Source organism: Hippopotamus amphibius, chromosome 13, assembly GCF_030028045.1.
Source record: "Hippopotamus amphibius kiboko isolate mHipAmp2 chromosome 13, mHipAmp2.hap2, whole genome shotgun sequence".
Lineage (NCBI taxonomy): Eukaryota > Metazoa > Chordata > Mammalia > Artiodactyla > Hippopotamidae > Hippopotamus > Hippopotamus amphibius.
The window spans coordinates 11,368,322-11,390,832 of record NC_080198.1 but is presented as its reverse complement, the minus strand read 5'-3'; the positions used below and the strand labels follow the sequence as shown (position 1 = coordinate 11,390,832).

Sequence of the window (22,511 nt, the reverse complement as noted above, 5' to 3'; positions counted from 1 at the left end):
GAATGTAAACTGGTGCAGCCACTATGGAGAACAGAGTGGAGGTTCCTCAAAAAACTAAAAATAGAGTTGCCATATGATCCAGCAATCCCACTCCTGGGCATGTATCCAGACAAAACTATAATTTGAAAAGATTTATGCACCCCTATGTTCATAACACCACTGTTTACAATAGCCAAGACATGGAAGCAACCAAAATGTCCACTGACGGATGGATAAAGATGACCTGGTACGTATATACAACAGAAGATTACTCAGCCATAAAAAAGAATGAAATAATGCCATTTGCAGCAACCTGGATGGACCTAGAGATTATCATACTAAATGAAGTAAGTCAGACAGAGAAAGACAAATATGATACTGCTTATATGTGGAATCTTAAAAAAAAGGGGGGGAGGGGATAAAAATGAACTTATATACAAAACAGAAATAGACCCAGAGACACAGAAAAATTTATGGTTACCAAAGTAGAAAGCGGGATAAATTAGGAGTTTGGGATTAACATATACACACTACTATATATAAAACAGAAAACTAGCAAGGACTTACTGTATAGCACAGGAAACTATACTCAATATTTTGTAATAACCTATAAGGGAAAAGAATCTGAAAAACAATATATATATATATATAAATAGATACAGATATAGATATAGATATGTATGTATAATTGAATGACTTTGCTGTACACCTGAAAATAACACAACATTGTAAATCAACTATATTTCAATTGTAAAAAATTAAATTTAAAAATTTTTTTAAAAGATTCTGCTTTCAATTTTGGGAGGCATATACCCAGAAGTGGCACTCCTAGATCACAGAGTTCTATTTTTAACATTCTGAAGAACCACTATGCTGCTTTTTTAAGAAGCTGCACCATTTTACATTCCTATCAACAGTACCCAAGGGTTCCAATTTCTTCACCCACACTTGTTATTTTCAATTTTTTTTTAATTGTAGCCATTCTATTGGGTATGAGGTGGCCAAGGGCCTCAACTGCTACAGCCACTTCTATTCAATTTCTACAGCCACTTCAATTCAACCTCTAGGCCAGGAAGGAAAGAGAAAAGAAAAAGCAGCAAGGTCTCAGGAAAATGGTTAATACTCTGACTTATATAACAGTAAATACATGTGATTTAAGCAATATGGACCATAGTAATTGTGAAAATAAGTGGTAGTTTTTCAACACAAGGCCATGAAATATCTAAGCGCTGAAAGCCAGTCAACCTAAACACAGAAGAAGCAACTATTAAGAGAAAATAAGGAGCACATTGGATTTCTGCAACAAAGAACTAACATTCTCATCATCTGCTCATTGGTATACACTGCTAAATGGAATTCATCATCTGATAATGCAGGTGGTTCTTTAATTTCAGAAAGCTTAATATGCCAATGTACTACACAAAAGAACATTCATGGCCTATCCAATCTTGGAGCAGCTAGTTCTAAAGTACAGAGAAATCAGTTTGTTTCATCCTAAACAAGGCATGTACGTATATAGTAGCATCATCCTAAAATAAAGAAAGGTGACTTCTGGGTCAATGAAAACCAAGCCACCAAGATCACCGGGTACCGGCTACATCTGCTGAAAGGTCTACTCCAGGTTCAGTCACTTTCATCTGTCAGAATATGGTGTGAAACCGTTCAGTCCTGCTTGCAAAGCCAGATATGTCTCTAAAGCAATGCGAGAAATGAGTAACACACAGTTTAGTCTTCCTAAGGATTTAGTTTATCACGTTTTCTTATCCTCACAATCTTCTGTGTTCTTCAATGACAATTCATGAGCAAGTTATGAGAGAGTATAAGCAATTAGTTTATACCAAATAGTATTTTTAAACTTTTGCAAAGAATACTTGAACATCTCCATGATTTTATTTTGTACATTGTGATAGACAAGTGCTAAGTGCCCAATTCTGTAAGTTCTGTCACTTCATTAGAAGCAGTGTTTACTTTTTTTAGTGAGTATAAAGCAGAGACTGTCCATGGGAAGAAGTGTTATTTACAGTTGCAAGCTACCAGATGTCTTATCTCTGTTCCACAGCCCTAAAAAAGTCCAGAATAAATGTTTTTCATGAATTAGATTTCAGAGTGAGGTGTCATTTCGTAGCTTGCTAGCGCACTGTATTTAAATTTTCACTACACATTAAAAAAAAAAGCCACAATTAAGATTTCTCAAGTGCTTACTACATACCAGTCAGTACACTGAATATTTTCTTTGTGGTGTCTCACTGAAATCACTCACTAATTCCACAAAGGGTACTACTATTTCCTTACTTACAGATGAGGAAGCTGAGTGAGAATTTAAGTGACTCACCCCAGGTTAATCAGCTAGTAGGGGCTAAGATAGGAAACCAAATCCAACTCCGAAACTGCTTGAGTTTAACCATCGTGCTATACTTCCTCCTCATATATAATTAAATACATAAGCACAAATATGTAATTAGGTGTGTGTGCTCGACTCCTTAACATTTTCAGGCTCCGCCATGGCAAGGGGATCGTGTCTCTGAGATTCTGAGAACCCAGCACATAAGCATGGCATTCAATAGACGGGCGATAAAGTTTGCTGAATGAATAAAAGTATATATTTCTATAGAAATCACACATGTTGATATGTAGATACCTATATTATAAGTATGTGCACATATCCACATGAAAAAAATCCCCAGAATAACCTGATACAAAAGATGACTGAACTGATCTATTTTTCTCTTCTCAATAGCATCCTTTTATTTCCAGATCCTTAGGGAAAGAACAAATGAGTCACACTGGCATAGGAAAAAGCATGAAAGGTGAAACTATAGAAATGGAAAATGAGGCAGAATTACTTCACAATTCATTAACAGGTTAAATGTTCAGTGCAAAAATCGACTTGCCGAATCAATAATTTTAAAGAGGAAATAAGAGACTAGGAATGTAAAAAGACAGGAAACTGATTTAAAAATCTCAAGATATAAAAAACCATAGGCATAATTCACTGCCTCTCCCTTGCTTTTGGAAGAAGCCACTGCATGACACAGCAATTCACATCTCTTAAATTATCCTTCATATTTATAACACTTTCTGAAATTCCTGACTTAATGTATACAGTTTGTGGTAAAATACTATAAGGAAGTTAAGTAGCCTTTCAAGTTCTGTATTTCAAAAAACATCTGGAGTCTGGTAAATATTGTATGAGTCTCAGGATCAGAAGACCTGGGATTTAATCCAGACTCTGCAAATCAAATTCAAAATCTGGGGCAAGGTCAGAACCTCTCTCTACTCCATGAATTACCATAAAAAATGAGAAAATAAGACCACATGCCTCCTTTTGCAAAATCAGGAATATTTTGCAGGTATGGGAAATACGGAAGAGTCTCTGAGAAAGAGAGAGGGGGCAGAAAGAGGACTTTGAGCTCTTCAAGGAGCAAAAAACAAATATAAATGTAAAGTATAAAGAACTTCAACTTGGCTCCTCATAAAAGCATCAGGCAGCCCCGGGGTAAACTCAGGCAGCAGACAAGGGTCTGAGGCATACTTCTGTTGTAACCCAAACATATTTTATTGTAATAATCTAGAAAGCTAGTGTGGAGAAGGGCTTGGGGGACTGTCTCCAGGTTGACAGAAACCACACTTTTTCTTCCCAAACAATGTGTAATGATTCTACCTCTGGTTTAAGAGTGGTGTGGTCAAAGTGTTTATTAATATAGGCTGTTGTATGTGAAAAACTGTAAAGAAGAGAATTATTCTGTGTGCTGGAATCTACACATATATTGACCTTCGCTGACTGTCATGAGTGATGAGATAGAAGCCTAAGCTGAAAATGTTAAGCATAAATGAGGGGATGAGATACTGGGGGAATGTGGAGGGACTCACTGCAATACCAAGAAAAAGCCACCTGTCCAGGGAGGCCTAGGGTCGGAAGAAGATGGGAAGGCAGGCCCACAGAAGCAGGAGACAGGATGCCGAGCCCGATGCAGAGGCTCTGGCTCTGGATACGGCGCCTAAGCTTCCAGCTGTCGATTCATACCTCAAACCACAGCAGGGAAGGAGAGAAAACTGTTAGGCAACTGACCCATAACGGAGGCCTCGTCCACTTAGAATTTGGCGAGTACTCCCTTCTGTCCAGAAATGCTGCTCAGACTTGGCCTCTCAGCTGTGGACCCAAATAAATAAGGGAACCCCATCATACTGACCTTCTGTCACCCCAATGGTAGAGCATATGGCTTCCCCTTCCAGGAGTGCTCTACACTGTGAAAAACATAGCTCCTAAAGGCCCCTTAACTGAGTGTGCCAAACTAGGAAGGCAGTTCACAAGTCACTCTTCAAAGCCCTCACTGGTTAGCTAACAGAAATTCTTGAAACAGCTCTCTTGTGCCCCTAAGGAGGGGAAAAAAATACACTGCAGCAAAACTAAAAGAAAGAAACACACACACACACACACACACACACACACACACACACACACACACACACACGCACGCACGCATGCACCTCTCACTGCTTTTACTTTTACTTTTACTGTGAATATGGAAAAGGCAAGACACTTCAGGACTGAAGGGCAAGCAGAGGGCAGCTGTGGCTTCGGGGCTTTACTTTTAAGAAACGGAAAGCAGTAGGGAAAATAAAGGATGAAAACCTTTTCTCTGCTCACCATGAATTCCTCACAAGGCCATGCCCTGTCCTTCCTGTGTCTGGATGCCAAGGACCCGGCACACAACGCTGCCGTCGTTTCTAAGGGCACCTCCTCAGAGAAGCCTTCACGGCTCCAACCAGCAGAGAACAGAGCTCATCCAGGCCCCACTCAAGCACACCAGCAGCAACTCTAACCACAGCACACCCTGATTTACCTGATCACTACCCAACCTCTCCCTAGACGACACGCTCCCTGACAGCCGGCCCGGCTCCTGTGTCTTCCCGTCCCCGAGAGCCAAGACAGCCCCATCACACAGCAAGTCCTCAGGAAATGCGGGCTGACCCCAGGGCTGCAGGGCTCTGCCTTGAGTCTCGTCCCATTCACGTGGCATCACTGACAAAAAACACAGCCAAACGGGTTGATTATAAGAAGCTGGAAGGGAAAAACCACTACCATCAATGGCAGAGCTGACAGTCACAATGATGTCTGCAAGCTGTCTCTCAAGGTTGAAATCCATGAAAAAAGAAAATGGAATTTGATGGAGAAAAGAGATAGGCTTTTCATTACGTTTCAAAACACAGCCACAAAACAAAGATTCAAAAAAAAATTTAAAACGACTTAAAAAAAATAAATGCATAAAACACCGCTGCATAACAACAACACTTAGGGAGACCCAGCCTAAAACCGATCCAGGGGGAGAACAGGGAAGCTTTATTTGGCTACGACAAGTTGATCTCCATTCTTGACGCAGAGCTGGGCGAGAGCAAGCTGCTCCTGCTGTGGCTGCTACTACTACACACGGTAGTAAGAGGACTCACGGCAGTAGGAGAGAACCGGTAATACTGGAAACAGAGGCTGCCAGGGATTGTACGCTTGCTATTTGCCAGATATTGTGCTAAGTGGCTACCAACACTCTCGGTTCCTCACAGCTCTATGAAGTAGGAATCTACATCCCCATTTACAAAAGAAACAAACCTGAGTCCCAGGGTAGGTAAGTGACTTGCCCAGAGTCACACAACTGGTAAACCACAGTGACTGCAATAAAATTCACACCCGGCTCTATTGGATTCCACTGGCTCACCCTTTAACTGCTACCACAATCTGAGATGTGATGACAGAGAAGGAGGAAAAGGATAATAGCCCCACTATTATTTGCATCTCTTAAGGAACATCTAGAATGCTGTGTACATCTCCAGATGCCCATTTAGAAAAGGGGACCTTTTTTCCCACTCATATTATTCAGAGGAATGTAACCTGGGTTGCCCTGGATTGGAAACCAAGTTATTCAAGGTACAGATGAAGGAATGCAGATGTTTATCTAGAAAGAGAAAGACAAGGGGGCACAGGCTGTGAACCACCAGGTATCTGAATAGCTTTCATGCACAAGACAGAAGCCGCGTTCTGTGTTCCCACCAACTGCAGAATGAGGGCAGTGAGTTGAAGCTCTGGGGTGGAATATCTGGCCACAGGAGAATATCCAACAGTGAGAACATCTCATAACACAACTAGATGTCCCAGACATTAGGGCCTTCTTGGCCCCAGGAAGTTTGAAGCTCAAGGCTGCAGGACCATAGCTGTCACCAGTACCAAAGAAGGTGTTCCTGCAGGGGTAGAGGCTGGAAGTTTTCACTTCCCACCAAGATCCACTGATCCTCCAAACTAAGACAGGAGGCCTCGATAAATTTGGCTGTCCTGCTCTATTTGCTTAGGAAGAGTCGAGAGTTGTAACATGAGACTCTGAAGGTAATATTATCATGAATAAACAGCATTTTTACCAGCTTCCAAATAGCAAATGGAATTAGCATTCACTCTTTTCAAGCAAGAAACGTGTTTGGATAATGTGTTTGAAAATGTGTTTACGGGATCTAAATATCTGAGCCATACATACTCAAGCTTACTTCTGTTTCTCAATAGGTTTTTTTTGTTGTTGTTGCCGTTGAATGATCAGCCTTGCTCCAGGACCACAAAGAAAAGTGGCAGTGGATAAACACTACCTTTTCCTCCAGAATGACTTCCATCTTCCACTAGGGATAAGAAGATAAAATTCTTTCCATAAGCATGGCCTTAAGAGACTGATGATTTTTTTTTTTTTTTTTTTTTTACTTTACATCTTTTATTTTATTGTGGTAAGAACAGTTAACATGAGATCTACCCTTTCAACAAAATTTAAAGTGTACAATACATTGGGACTTCCGTGGTGGCGCAGTGGTTAAGAATCCGCCTGCCAGTGCAGGGAACACGGGTTCGATCCCTGCTCCAGGAAGACCCCACATGCTGCAGAGCAACTAAGCCCGTGCGCCACAACTACCAAGCCTGTGCTCTAGAGCCTATGAGCCACAACTATTGAGCCCATGTGCCACAACTACTGAAGCCCGTGTGCCTAGAGCCCATGCTCTACAAGAGAAGCCACCACAATGAGAAGTCCGCGCACTGCAATGAAGACCCAATGCAGCCAATAAATAAATAAATAAATTTATTTTAAAAAATATAAAAAAGAATGTATATATGTATAACTGAATCACTTTGCTGTACAGCAGAAATTAACATAACACTGTAAATCAACTATACTTCAATAAAATAAATTTAAATATATATATGATGACTAAAAAAACCACAGTGAGATAGCACTATACACTGACCAGACAGCTTAAGTTAAAAATACTGACAAATATCATGTTGATTAGAATAGTTTTTGTTCTTTTTCTTGGGCTAAAAGAAGTACAGTAAATACAACAAACTGTCAATATATGTTAAGTCAAAACAGTAGATACATAGGTATCTGTTATACTATTTTCTGTACTTGTCTGAATTTTTATAACATTTCATAATTAAATGTTGAAAGAAGAAGAAAAAGCTGTGGCCACTGAGAGACCAGCAAGGGCTAAACTACTTTAGCTTTCAGAAGTCGTGTTCAAGAGTTTATACTTTATTCTTTAAACAGAGGAGTGACAGCATTAAGTGTGCCCTCTATAAAGATCATTCTGGCTGCAACAGGGCCGAAAGAGTGAAGGCAGGGAGCCCAGCTGGGAGGCTTATGCAGTAACTCAGATGAGAGACGAGAATGGCACTGGAAATGAAGGAAAGTTGTAAAGATTTGAGTGAGAGAGTAGCACTGACATATACACACTACCAAATGTAAAATAGACAGCTAGTGGGAAGCTGCTGCATAACACAGGGAGATCAACTCGATGTTTTGTGATGACCTAGAGGGGTGGGACAGGGAGTGTGGGAGGGAGGCTCAAGAGGAATGGGATATGGGGATATGTGTATAAATACAGTTGATTCACTGTTGTACAGCAGAAACTGGCACAACAGTGTAAAGCAATTATACTCCAATAAAGATCTGAAAAAAAAAGTTCATGGCAACTTCAGACGCAAAAAAAAAAATTGAAAGATAAAGTCTGAGTTTGCAAGGGAGTTGGGGTTTACTTCTCAAAACTCCTGAATTTTATCCCAGTCAAAACAGAAAGCAAATGAGACCTCTGTGACAGAGAGAAACCTACAAGGAGAATGACTTATAGAGCAAAGACAACAGTCAAGACAGAACCCGGGACCAGGGAAAACAAGAAAAATATGGACTTTTCTGTAAATCCCTAGAGGAAACACAGCAATTATAAAACTGAAAGCTAATAAGCACTCAGCTCGACAACAGATGGTCAGAGAGACACATTCACAACTCGCCAGCATTTTGAAGCCTCGTGCACCCCCTTCCAAACATGCAGATGCTTTCATCTGAGGGGGAAAAAATTCTATTTCTGATTCCGACAGCAAACACCAAGTCACAACTTGCCAGTTGAGAATGGCGTCTCCCAACCACAAACCCACCGAGAATTTCACATTCTTCTTCTCATTTTGGAGAGATGGGTTGTCTCTGACCACTACTTCCACCAGCACTGCCAGAAAGTACAAGGAAAACAAGAGGGAAATGACAGTTTCTGAAGAATTCAGCTTTTTCCTCTGCCCCCAAGAAAGTAGATTTCTGTCTCTAGATTATTCGTGAGCAACCCACATGTTATTCTGTGAAGGAAAATCAAGCATATCAAACTTATCCCCATATTCTGAAAAAATGGCCCCAGGCACAGAGTCTGACAGTTTCTTCAATTACTCTGAGCTGTTTAACACTCCACTGAGAAGAGACAGAAGAATTAATTTTCTTTACCACTACCTTTTGTGCCTTTTCCAGAGGTTAAGGTTTAAAATTAAGCATATTAAGTTCCCAGTCTAGCTAGTCTTGGTATAAATATACATTTTTGGATCTGACTTATGAATGTCTAGTTTGCTAGGATTTTTAAATGGTATTTTCCCCCAATCTGTTCACACAAGAAATATTCAGACACGTTCCTTTTAAAGGAAGTACTTCCCACCCACACGCCCAATTTTTGTAGTGTCTCAATTTTTGTATATTCTGCTGGGAGAGCTTGGTTTTAGAGGCAGAGTAGTCCACTAATTGCAGTCAACATTCCTCCCATGCCAGAAAAGGTAAAACTTAAACGTGGTCATCTGAATTTCCAAGGTTTATGATGCCCTGAACTGACATACTGTGGAGTTCAGGAAATAATCACAGAATGACTCAACTTCCTGACTCAACATTCACCCAGAAAACATCCTTTTTCATTTTCTCCAAACAATGCTCTTCAATCAAAATTTCAACCAATGAACACTCAGGCAATTAGCTGCATGATAAATACCTCCTACCAGATCTCACTAGTTATTAATAAACATTAATGAAGTCTGCAAACTTATTTCTATATCTCACTTTGATCACACTCATAAGGCTGAATATAATTTCTACAGTTACAGGCAGATTCCCTCAAATTATCATCACCGTCACAATCCAGCAGCACATGAAATGCCCACAGGCATGTCCACACGATGCTTTCAGGTTGAAATAGGAGACATGTGCTTAACATCCCTTTGGGGAAATTCCAAGATTAATTTCAGTAGGAAATAAATACCCCAAACACATGAAATTCCCGCCACAGACTGCCCAGGGGGGTGGATGTAACCTTTTCATGATACATACTCTGAAACTGATACTCACTGGGTTAATTGTTTCTTCAACAGAATGGTGAATGGTCCACCAGTCTGAAGTCCACTCCCAGGCGTTCCCTACTATGTTGTACAAGCCGAAACCGTTGGGAGGAAAGGCGTCAACCTAAAAATTGAAGAAAAGGGGGAAGCGTTGTCAAACTATTCACCTTGTCTAGAAAACCTCTTTGGTACAAAAATGTACAAAGAGCTTTTACTTCAAAGCTTGAATATTAATTCTCATTCTAACAGTGAAAATACAATCTGGCCAGTGTAAAAACAAAGACAGATATTTTTCAGCTTTGAGCTCTCAAAGGGAATTTAGAAACCTAAGAAGAGTTTATATTACATGGTAGGAAAGTCAATTAAATTATTCCTAATAGAGAGACTAGTATTGATCACGGGTCAAATCTGATTCTGATTGGGGAGTGGGGGGTGGGGGGAAAGATCTTTAGACCTTCGAAAGCATAAGAGTAACACCGTATTAGACCCGTATGTCTTGTCATCAGAGCTGAGCTCTGCTGGCCACAACGTCTTTTCAGCACTGAGAGACCCCAAGCCAAATCTGTCCTCTCCACCAGCCCCTGCAACTCACCAGCTTATCTTTAAGCCCCAGTCATTATCATTACAGCACCAAGGGGACTTGTTTTCATAAAGAAAATGTGAATTCATTACCAAGCATATCTGTAATACATAGAGGGTTTGCAGCCTCTGGGACCTAGAAGTATGAGGCAAGCTGCACAGGCTCTTCAGCAAGCAATTACATCACATTTCAAAGGCCGACCAGACAGTCTGCCACAGAATATTGTCAGACATGGTACCAAAGTGCAATGCTTCTGTAAGAAGGAGGGTGGGGAGGAGAATGAGAGAAAAATCTTTGACTGAATAGTAAATATGTACAGAACAGTTTTACTATTTTAGGGACTCAAAATTCCTCCTAACATATTTTAATAGAAATTCTCATACATGAGGAAAACTTTTATTTTTTTAATGAAAAAGACACTATGTTATCTGTGGGGTTCTTTTTAAAAAATCTTTTTGTAAATTCATGGTTTTTTCCCAATTAATGAGGTAGAACTAAAAGAAAGTTCATTTCTACTTGGCTTCAGAAGGTTTCAGATCTACACATAAATATGGAAGCATCTGATACTTGGGCAATTCGGAGCACTTCAATCACATTTATGAAGCTACACTGATAAAAACTTAATTCAGATGAGATAGAAAGCTGAAAAATTATACTACTCTGCTTCCTTCCTTACTCAGCATTCATTATGGGAACAGCGGTAGCTATTCATTGCTTCGTTCAGTAATTCCATGCATGTCAGCTGAAGGCAGGGAGGGTTTGATGACATAGATGTAAAAGAGCTTTAATGAGGGAGAAAGGAGGATGATACCAAAAATAAAAAATCTAATCTTGAAAGGCAGGGTGGGATGAGTAGGGTAAGAGAATGAAAGAAAATGTGCAGAAACTCCCAAGGGGGGAGAGATTTCGGGCTGAAAGAGAACCCTCCTCTACAAAGGTAGAGCTGTCTTGTGGGAACTGAGGTCAGAGTTCAAAGGTCAGAGAGACAGTAAAGGAGGAAAGGCATAAACTATTCTTTCAAGAATTTGGAGATGATCAGAAAGAGCAAGACGGAATAATAGCTGGAAAGAGAAGGAAGGAAAAGAAAGAAAAGAATTTTCTTCAGGGAAAAAAGGGAAGGAGTAAGGGGCATGAGAGCAACTGAAAGATGCAATGAACATTCTGGAAGAAGGAATCATTTCTCAGGCTCAAGGGCGGACAAGTGGAGAGGCCCTCGAGTCAGTCAGCCTGAGGTCCTCTTTATGTGCCAACAACCATGGGGCAAGCAGGTTAGCCTATCTGGAGCTGTTAAACCATAAGATGAGGAAATAATAGCATCTACTCAGAGGCTTGAGGGGTTTTCCCTCTTTAAACAATATGAGGTTTAAGTGAGGGAAAATCTGGAGGTCACCACCCCCAAAATTACCACAGGAGAGTATAAAAATTCTAACTGCTCATGGTTAAATTAATCACACCAACCAAAGCTTTTTCCCAGAAAGCTCAGAAGAAAACAAATGTACATGAGAAATACTTCAAATGTGCTTATTTTCAGGTGAATGAGCTGACAGGCGTGAAAACCGAAACGTACTAATAGCTGTACAACAGAGGCCTAACCAAAGACAAATCCAATTCTTCAAGTTCACTGTGGTCAGAATAGTTCGCTCAGTTTAAAACCAGAGTGAAAATAATAAAACAGATACACTAGCAGGTGAGGGAGCTATTTCACTGTAGCCCATCCCATCATTAAAGTTCAATTCCTGCTCTCAACTGACCAGGGCCTGTGGACACAACGAGGCAGCTTAGGAGGACTTAAGGCAGTTCTTTGGGTAAACACAGTCCCAATCTAAAGGTACAGATTTTGTCAAGTCTCATTCCAAACACAGGTGGAAGTGGCCCCTCTATAATGTGCTGCTTTTTTTCTCTTCAGGTCCTGCTTCTCATATTGGTTATTTGCAGCTTCCTGGTAACTGTTCTACTTCTATGGCAACTTCTTCAGGCAAGTTCAGTTGAATATACTCCAAGCACACATCTGCTGAATCCCCAGTTAAATGTTCCAACTCTAAACATCTGTAATGTATCCTTGTTTCATAAAGAAATTCTGAAAAGGTGCACTGACTTGAGAATAAATGACTCTCTTCCTTGGAGGCTCACGTGCTTAAATAATGATATGAAATTCTGTAGCCGTAAGTACTGTAAACTATTCATAACTGTCCAATACAGCTTCTCATGGCCTTTCATGAAAGCTGGCAGGCGCTTATATGATTTACGTGGCCCATCAGAAGCCCATGCTGTAGGCTTCAAGGCTAAGTGCAGCGGCCCTACTTCACACAGCCTCGCATCCAAGAAGAGCATCCAGGCTGCCAGGGCCCTTGTCAAACCATGTGATGGCCACCGTCCTGCTTCTGCATCAACTCTCATCTTTCCCGGGGTCTCATGAGCACCCTCATCAGGCACCTTATTCTGTTCATCTGGCAGCGCCGGTTCAGCTGACCAAAGGCGGCCCATGAGATACTGGCTGGGCTTCTTACCCAGGGAACGTTTGAGAAAAGGTTGAGATCGTTTAGACCCCAAGGTCTCTAATCACTCATTTTACTGACTAAAACTATGCGCCCATGAGAGCACAAGCATCCTGAAGGAAATGTAAGAAGAACCAACTTCTAGAGGGCCTGACTAGTCTTTTGCCTCTGCTGAACAACACATCCAGTTCCCACTGGTTTGTGTTGGTGCCTTTATCATATACCTAACTCATACATATAGAATTTTAGAAGCACACACATATATACTCAAGTGCCTATTTAAGGGCAACATACTCTGATGCAACTTTTTTTTTATATTAATTCTGCCAAAAAAACAAAAAACAAAAACAAAAAAAGCCTATAATGCTTTAGCTATATGGCTCAAAATATTTTTAAAGTTCTGAAACTCAAGTGTCTGCTCACCCTTCATCTTTTCCGAAAATGTCTCGGTCTTTCTCACTTGTTTATTATTTCAGTTGAAATTCTGGAATCATTTGGTCATGTTCCAAATAACACGTGTGTTGCATTTATAAATAAATTTTGAAAGAATTATTTTTGTGTGAAATAAAAATGCAAATATTTAAAAAATGACAACTGTTTGACAGATTGCTGAAAGAAAATTATTCTCTGTAACAACAAACCCAGTAAGGTGCTATTTCCCCACCATAAGACGTCTTTCCTCACTGTGTTAAAAGTAAACGAAATGCTTTTAACATTGCTTCATTAGTGTACGGTTCTGCTGACAAAAGAGCAGAAAGAAAGGTACACTCATGGAGGGAAACATGCTATACGCATTCTGGAAAAGAGTTTGGTTATATATCTGAAATCCTTTCCAAGAAAGTTTTCTAGTCTTTGACTCATTAATTTCACTGTTAGGAATCTATCTTTTAAAAAAATCATCAGACTTATAAGGACCTACTGTATAGCACAGGGAACTCTACTCAATACTCCGTAATGACCTACATGGGAAAAGAATCTAAAAAAGAGTGGATATACATATATGTATAACTGATTCACTTTGCTGTATAGCAGAAACTAACACAAAACTGTAAATCCACTATACTCTAATAAAATTTTCTAAAAAAATCATCAAGGATACAATTTAATATCTATGCATAACCTATTCATTGTTGTTTAGCCAAAAAAAAAAAAAGAAAGCAGATACAAAGTAAACTTGCAAAAACAAGAGGTAAATAAATTAGGGTTATCCAGCTGCTAAAAGACACGTATTTGTGAAGCACTGCTAATGACAGATAAAATGTTCCTGATATTATTACACAGGGAAAAACAGTAGGATTTTAAATATTATAGCATGACCCAAAAGCAATACGTAAAAAATATATAGGCACATATACACCGGAAACGTTTATGCTGGCATCTATAGTAGTTAAGAGCATGGGCTTTGGAAACAAACCGACCTGGTTCAAATCCCAGCTGTGCTGCTTTCCAGCTGTGTAACCTTGGGCAAGTTAGTTAACCTCTCTGTGCCTCAGAATGCTCACCTGGAAAATGGGGATAACAGTACCTGCCTTACAGAGTTGAAGAGACATTAAATGAGATAATTCATGCAAATGGCTGAGCACCATGCCTGGCACACTGCAAGCGCTCCCCAACTACTAACTGTGATCAGCGCCATTCACACAGAAAACCAACGGGAGGCAATGCACCAAAACGCTAGCAGGGCTTATCTATCTCTGGGTAGGAGGATCCTTTAAATCTTCTCCTCTGTACTCACTCTTCTTGTTTTCTTCAAAGTTTCCATAACAAGTATTATGGAATCAGAAAGAAAAATGTGTTACAAAAAAAGGTCTGATTAATTACCGGTATTTGCTACACGTGCAGTAGTGGATGAAGGCAGGAAGGGGGCAAAACATGGGGCAGAGAGTGAGTGATGCTTTCACTCATTTCTAGCAGTTTCTCGTTGTGCTGTAGCTGCCACCCTCCGTCACAAGCCTTGCTACTCACAGGCGCGGTCCCTCGGAAGCCGTCCTCTCCGGTGTTGGTCACAGGAAACTCCCCCTGCCAAATGTTGGCATAATGTTGGCCTTTCGGCTGCAGTTTGTTGCCCCAGGGGAAAAGTCTGTCAGAAGAGACACAGGCATCAGCCTGTCAAACAGGCACAGGCTTCTGGACTAAAGTCAAGAGGAGGAAGGCAGTGAAAGAGAGAACATTGCTTGCTTGTTCTGAGTGAGCTATTTTTTTTTTTTTTTTAAGAAATACATAAAGCTTTTAATCAGGAATTTTTTTTTTAACTTCCGCACAACCAGTTCATGTCAAGTTCACAACAACCTCGGTCTCTCCCGAGGACTCAGGAGGCCTGAAATAAATCACGTAACTAAAAGGGCTTATAGGAGGCTGGGAAAGCAGACATCATTCTGGACTTATATGGAAGCATGATCAGGCACATCACACCGCACTTTTTTATAAAGCCTTCGCTATTTTAAGGAGCCTTTCCTAGAAGATGTGACCCAAACATGAGTTTTCTGTCTCATGGCTCTGGAAGCAGAGAAATATTGCTGCTTCAGGAGATGCCTAAAATAAGAAAATCCTAAAAGCAAGGCAGCCTGCCAGGAGGCTCTGAGAAGGACTATGTGACATGCAACGGTGGCTGAGCTGCCGCAGCCCACCTCACCAGACATGTGGCTTTGGGAGACCGTGAGGGGGTGGTGATCCCTGCATCCGTGTTTCCTAAGTAACTTCATGGACGGGAAGAAAGCCCCGTAAGAGCGAGCTGGGGTCTGGCTGTGGTTTTAAATCAACAGTCCAGCCAAAGTAAGTTCCGCAGATTTAGAAAAGTGTCCCCATACTGTTAGGCAAAGACGAGACGCTCCAAGTACCTATTTTGCAGGCCTCCTCGACAGCTGTACTCCCACTCAGCTTCCGTGGGCAACCGCTTCCCTGCCCACGTGCAGTAGGCGACAGCGTCGTTCCAGGAGACGTGGAGAACCGGGTGATCTGGCCTGGGGAACAGCGACAGCAGAGTGAGGGGGGCAGGAACCCCAACAGGAAACAGGGACCAGCTTTGGCAAAGCGCCCATCATCACCCTCAGCTCAATCTGTGACACTGAGGTGGGCCTGGTCCCCAAATTAAGCCCCAGCCTGGCCACGTCTATCACCTTCCACACGGGTTTCTGACATCCCAGGCTCCCTAATAGGTTTTAATTCCTCCTGGAACAAGACTCAAAACATTTCTTCGCTGTGCAGGCAGGCCTGGACACCCCTGCAGGGAATCTTACTTGGTGCAGTGGGCACACGGATGCACGAGCCAGATCCTTCTATGAGGAATGATCTTCCAGCTGCTGAGAGTGGCGCAAGCAGATGCTTCCAGCTCTCAGCTCCTTCAGGAGAGCTACAAAGAGCCCCCTCACAGCCACCAATGACCAACCACAGCAGAGGCATAAAGGCACAGCCACATGGGTTCACCACCGTGCAATTCTATGACTCATCTATACCCCAGGGCCCCAGGGACTCGCTGGGACTTCCTGGACCTGCACTGTAGTCTTGGCTTCTCCCTCTGCCCAATCCTGCCTCCTCCCCATCCCTTCCACGGGTGTGGATCCCTTGTAAATATTCTGCACACCAAGCTCTATCTCAGCATCTGTTTCCAGAAAATCCAATCTGTGATACTTGGCTTTAAACTGTACGTCTTTCTGCTATACATGAGTCACCTATATTTGCCTCACTCTAGCAGATTCCAAGTTAAGTCTTTATTTTTTCTAAAGGTATGGAGGGGTAGGGAAGGTTAGGGGCAAAGTCTGAGAATAAGGGGATAAACATATTTACCCGGTACCAGATAACTTTAATTCCCTGCTCACTCTCTCTCAAGCGGACTCAACATTCCTAGTCCATTTCTTAAGCATCTTTGAATTCCCTACAGTAATTATACCACGACTTTCACTTATTCTTTACAAGCGATTATTGAGTACCTATTACATGCCACTGTTATCAGCATTGATATTAAGACATGCACTTTTCTCAGGAGAAGGACTCAGCAGAGGATAAAATACATTCCACTCTGGGTTTTCCTTCTACCCTTAGCTTTTTCTTCTACTATTAAATTCAGGAAAGAAGATAATATTTGGGAACTAAGAGGCGGTCAACCTGAGGTACTCAAGAACCCTACGACTTTCCACCTCACAGTCTATTTCTACCACAGGGGCTACCAACTCAGACTATGAAAGAGTTCTAACATTTTCAAGGAGCTATATCCCTAAAGCTGAACTTCATGTACTTCCAGCTTCCTGACAACGAGGGCAATAACCAGGAATGTCGTCAGAAACAGAGGCTCGAAAATCCCACCTGAAAAACTGGGTTAGGAGAACAGTTTTCCTGGGCTGTTGAGACGCTGAGTCCTGACCCAAACCCTTCTGTGTCTCCAGGGCTTAAAGTGCTACTCTATTTTTGCTTGAGATAATTATTTCTTTGCCACCCTGGAGCCTTGCTGACCGACTTGCAGCTCTGTGGTTTTTCAGTCAGATGGTGGCTTCAAAGTATGTCAGTCCAGGACTAGAGATAACATGAGTCCTGTACCCAAGGCCTGAGCTTCTACAGTGGCCACCTGGCAGGACACCACCACTTATCTGTAAGACAGACAGTCTCCTTTTTTATAATGACCCACTCATGAGCGAGAACAGACAGAGAGGTTGTAAAGGTTAAACATGTCATGAGATTTGTAATAGGCCTGTCAAAGAGGAAAAAAAATCTACAAGAGGGAACCCTCTGACAGGCCAGATGAGGGAGGAAACAGGCTACTGAAGAAGAGCTCTCACTGAGTTAGGCGCAATGTTTGGGTCTGTACTTAGATTATTTCCTGCCATCTTGTTTTCCTACCAGTCAAACAGAGTTTGCCATACTCACTCTTTTATAGAAGATGGCCATTGAGTTTCTCTTCAACAGCATATGAATCTATTTTGGAATGAAACGTGTTATCTGGGGAAAGACCCACCAGCCTCACCTGTGTAAGATAGTAGAGTCGGGCCCTTCTGGGTGTCTCCAGTTAGCGCCTTTAACAGGTAACCACCACGGAGCAGCTGCAACCTCAAAGCAACCCAGAATAAGCTGAGGTTAGCTGTGATGCCTCTAGAAAAACAATGACTCAGTCCATGCGGGAAAAAATCTCACTTAAGGTCTTCAAATTCCATTTGGATTACCAAAAACCTTTACCAGAATATCAAAAATAAAGATTGATATGTAACTAAATTAACAAAAAAAAGCATTATCTCGGGAATTCCCTGGCAGTCCACTGGTTACAACTCGATCCCTGGTTGGGGAACTAAGATTCCACAAGCCACACACTGTGGCCAAAAAAAAAAAAAAAAAGCATTATCTCACATCATAAAGCACCAAAGTGATTAAATAAATATGTTTCTAAATGGTGTGTGTCTCCAAGAATTTTAAAAAGACACACTGGTAGCTAACCCTCTATAATCTCTAACAAGTGAGACAGGTAGAACTGCTCCTATTTAAAAGATGGGGAACAGTGTTAATCTTACAATTAAGTGCCAGGCTGAAGGTCAACCAAGGCGGTCAGAGACCAAGCTGAAGCAAAAATAAACAGCTGGAGTGTCTTTTCAAAAGACCTGGTTAATATCCAGCCCAATACCAGCTGTGCGGCCCCGGGCAAGTTCGCTGCTTGTCTGGCCCCAGATTCCTCATCTGTGAAATGGGAGCAGACCTGCCTGCCTCACCTACCTCAGACTCAGAGGAGGCTGAATTAGATAGGACTGGGAAGTGGTCAGCCTAGATCCTGTTCCCAGAACCTTAACTCCTACTTTACAGTTCTGTTAACCCAAACAGCAATATTAAGCGGCCCTCGTTTAGTGACTGGTTGAGAACTTGGCTTTGGAGTCAGGCAAAACGAGATGTGAATCACGGCTCTGCCACTCACAGGGTGACCCCTGGCCACCTCCCCACACCTGCTTCCTCATTTGTAGGTGAAGACAGTAACAATGCATCCCTCAGGGGTTATTACACGGAGGAAACGGAACAAACATCCAGGGCTTAGGACTATGCATAGCGCTCAGCAAACACTCAGTAAAGGGAACCAGTCTCAACCATGGGCCTCATGACCGTCAGAAAGAGAGTCACGAAAAAATTACCATCATCAAGGAGGCTAATGCTAAGTAAAGAAGCTTGCAAAGCAGACTCAAGGTTATCCCCATGACAATGTTGCTCTCCGTCCTCTGCATTCTGATGAGCCGGCCTGAGAGGAAGAGAAAGGGGATGTGTTCCTGCTAACAATTACAGCAATCACTGAAAACACCAAACCCTGTTCTGGTTCTTTTTTCACATTAGCACAATCAAAACATTCATGGTATTCCAATCACAATCTGATGGAAAAAGCCAAATTCTTTTATATTTCAACGAAACAGGCATCATGTCCTTAAAGGACACTACTGCAAAGTGTTTTGTTTTTCAGAGAGCAGAAGTGAAAGGCATGGTTTCTTCCTGGCTCTTCTGCGGTGCTGCAGAATCTTTAATTGGGGGATGCTCTCCCTGACTACACTACTTGATGTTCAGGTGCCAGTGACAGCTAATTCATTCCATGTCAAGGGAAAAGACATGCAGAGAAAGCCCAGGTCATCCCACTCTTACATTTCAGTTTCTTCAGATCACTCAGCTAACTCTACCCCACCTCCAACTCTAAGCCCACAAGAAGGTTCTACTCCTCAAAAAAAAAATTTTTTTTTCATTTAAAAATTTAAATCTTTTTGATTTAAAAAGGAGAAGAAGAATAAAAAAAGACAAATAGGCAAAATGTTAACCTTTGTTGATTCTGGGTAGTAGGAACTAGAAGGCCTATTTTTCTTTTACCCTATTGTGCTTTGAAATATTTCACCAATGACCGTTTTTTTAGTGGGTTTATTCATCTACTACTGACGGGCATTTGGGTAGTTTCCAGTTTGGGCTGCTATGAACAGTACTACTTCTGTAAACATTCTTGAGAGCTCATGACTTAGTAAATATGCATAAGTATTTCTGCTGATTACACGCTGTGGAGTGGAACTGCTGGACCTCAGGGTAGACGCACAAACAGCTTTAGTGAAGACAGCCGAGCACAAGCCTTAGTGGCAGACGTCCTCCACGGTTCCCAACTTTCTTCCACGGGGAACTTCCGTGGAGTTGGCTTGTGTGGGATAGACCGAGGGCAGCTGCTCCAGGGGCCTCTGAGTCTTTTCCCTTTCCCTCTCCTTTTCCCCTCAACTCACTCTGGTTGCAAATATTTACTGAGCACCTACTATCTGCCAGGGGCTGAGCCTGATTCCTATAAAGGGATCTTCAATTCTCAGAATCCTCAGAGTATGACTTAAGACAGTTGGTATATATTGAGAGTTTCTCAGTGTATTGTACATATTTATCTTACATGGTTAACTGCATGAAGAGGGGTACAAAGTGTGAATGTAGTCATTTTATTTTCTTCCAAAAATATCTGTAAAACTCAAATCGGTGGGTCCAGGTACCACCTTACACACATCAGTGCTATAGTTCCTACTCAATTTCCTCCTCATCACATACACACACTCTCCTCTCGTGCTAGATATCTGCTTTTCATTTCTCCTACTATCACTTTTTCTTGAAATCTTTCACTTTTCTTAGCAACCCATCCAGTATAGACCACTTCAGCACCACTGACTTCTTAGGCCACACGATTCCCGGTTGGAGGGGGGCTGTCCTGTGTACTGCAGGATGCTCAGCAGCATCCCAGCCCTCTCCCCCCCAGATGCCAAGTAGCATCCTACCCGCAACCCAACTATGACAACCAAAAATGTCTCCACATTCACCAAGCCCCAACCTAGACAAAGCCTGGGGGCACATAAGGGAAACTTAAGACATCGCCGCCACCTGTGAGAAAGACCGTAAGTCCCCATTGTAATGGTCAAATGTGGAGTCAGGAACCATTTCCACGTTGGACGCATGAAGAAGGAAAGATAAGTAATCAAAGTCACCCACAACAGAGGACTGAGTTCAGAGGTAGGACATCATTCGTCCTAGCCAAGCTGTCCTGGGAAAGCCATGCTTTCTGGCCAAACTTATGGCAAATCCCATCCAATGTCACCAGGTGTCTACTTCCAAATATCACTATTAACTCCATGTTTTTAAAAACCTGTTCTTGAACTCCTGGTCATGTCTTGAAAATAAATGCTATTCTACTACATTTAGGAATTTATGAAATAAGCAACTTTTGAGGGTCATACATGAGTCAGTTAATCAAGGTTACACTGCAAATTATGACATCTCCCATTCCTTTCCTTTAACAGGAAGAGTTTTCAGGTGTGTTGTTTCCAGAGTCACAGAGTAACATGAGTAGACTGGCATCTGTGATAAGCCTCGTCCTAAAAAGAGAAATTGGGGTGGGGTGGGGAATGTGGTGGCCCATCTACATATTTTCTTTTCAACTGAGACACTTCCAGTTGAGTTACAGCACTCCCTCACATCCAGGGGGAAAAGGACTTTACTTGACCTATTTCTAGTCAACCATCTCCATAGCAACTGTCTTGGGTTTAAGTTGAAACAGCTGTACCACACAGCCAGCAACCAATTACAATGTAAATAGGACTCTTGTGAGTACTGATGTCCCCTTGAGAAATGGACTTCAGAGAGCAAAGACATCTTTTCCCACCTCTCCCTAGGGACATAACCAAGCTTGTAGTAACAGCTTAAAGAAAAGGGGAAGACAGCAAAGGTGCCTTTATTCTTGCCAGAAGTGGTAAATTATGCCTAGAATAAAGTCGGCACAGGAAAAAGATAGAACACTGTGTAATTAATGCACATTTAAGTGTAAAGATGTCAAGTTCACAACTTTACAACTGTTCTCAAAAATTAAATGCATTTAGACAAGCAAATTAAAAAGATGGACGTTTCTTGAAATGCAGTATAAACATGACAGTTACCCCTATAAAAACAGCCTGGGAGAATTTTTCAAATGGTTCCAGCGAACAATGAGAAATCGTAGATCTGTTCAAATTCATGAAGTATAAATAAAACTGGATGAGAATCAAATGCAACTGAAGGAATAAAATGGAACAGAAAGCACACAATAAGCAAAAATCTCTTTCTTCAATACCCAATACAAATGTAGAAAATTGAGAACTAGGCTTGAATAAAGAGTAAAAACAAATTCATTATTAAAATAGAGAAGTAGTCAGGTCTGACAGTTTATTTCAAATTAAATCCTAAATCAAGTACCTTGACTACTTAATAGAAAGCGTGAGAGTGAAAAATGCATGCTTTTTCAGAGTACAAATATTTACGAAACTTAAGGTAGACCTGAAATTTTTCAATACTTTTTGCTTCAGTTCTTAGTGAAGTTCCTCATGCTAGAATACACTGCATTCCCAAGACACCAATCAGTATACTCTAAATAGTCGTTACAAGTCCTTAAGAGAGAAGCAGAAATCCTATATAACCACTCATCATAGACAATGTATAAAAAATGGCCTAAGGGATTGTTAGCCTCAAAGAACCCTTTAAAAGTGGTCTAGCTGACTCACTCTCAGTTGAGATCTGCATAAATATGGGGAAAGTGGATTTGAGCCTTTTTACTAAAATTTTTTATTGAAGCATAGTTGATTTACAATATTGCATTCGTTTCAGGTGTACAACATATACTCCACTTAAAGTTATTACAAAACAATGGCTCTGTTTCCCTGTGCTGTACTATATATATCCTTGTTCCTTACCTATTTTGTACACAGTAGTTTGTATCTCTTAATCCCCTACCCCTATCTTGCACTTCCTCCCTTTCCTCTCCCCACTGGTAACCACTAGGTTGTTCTCTGTATCTGTGAGTCTGTTT

At 41.4% G+C, this 22,511-nt stretch overlaps 1 protein-coding gene across 13 annotated transcripts in view; it reads right to left on the bottom strand.

Moving 5' to 3' along the window:
• SUMF1 (sulfatase modifying factor 1) overlaps nucleotides 1-22,511 on the bottom strand; it is a 115,142-nt gene that overhangs the window by 47,627 nt on the left and 45,004 nt on the right. For 5 of the 13 annotated variants that reach the window (XR_009048694.1, XR_009048699.1, XM_057704844.1 and 2 more), the window contains exons 4-8: nucleotides 17,670-17,752; nucleotides 15,553-15,675; nucleotides 14,681-14,795; nucleotides 9,651-9,764; nucleotides 6,604-6,633 (exon numbers count right to left, since the gene is read on the bottom strand). Coding sequence is in view for 6 of the 13 variants with exons in the window: in XM_057704844.1 (XP_057560827.1) it covers nucleotides 6,604-6,633; nucleotides 9,651-9,764; nucleotides 14,681-14,795; nucleotides 15,553-15,675; nucleotides 17,670-17,752 (465 nt within the window). In the remaining 7 variants the exon portion in view is untranslated. Of the gene's footprint in view, nucleotides 1-6,497; nucleotides 6,634-9,650; nucleotides 9,765-14,680; nucleotides 14,796-15,552; nucleotides 15,676-17,669; nucleotides 17,753-22,511 lie in introns of all 13 variants that reach the window. The other 8 variants (XR_009048700.1, XM_057704849.1, XM_057704845.1 and 5 more) reach the window with 3 other exon arrangements.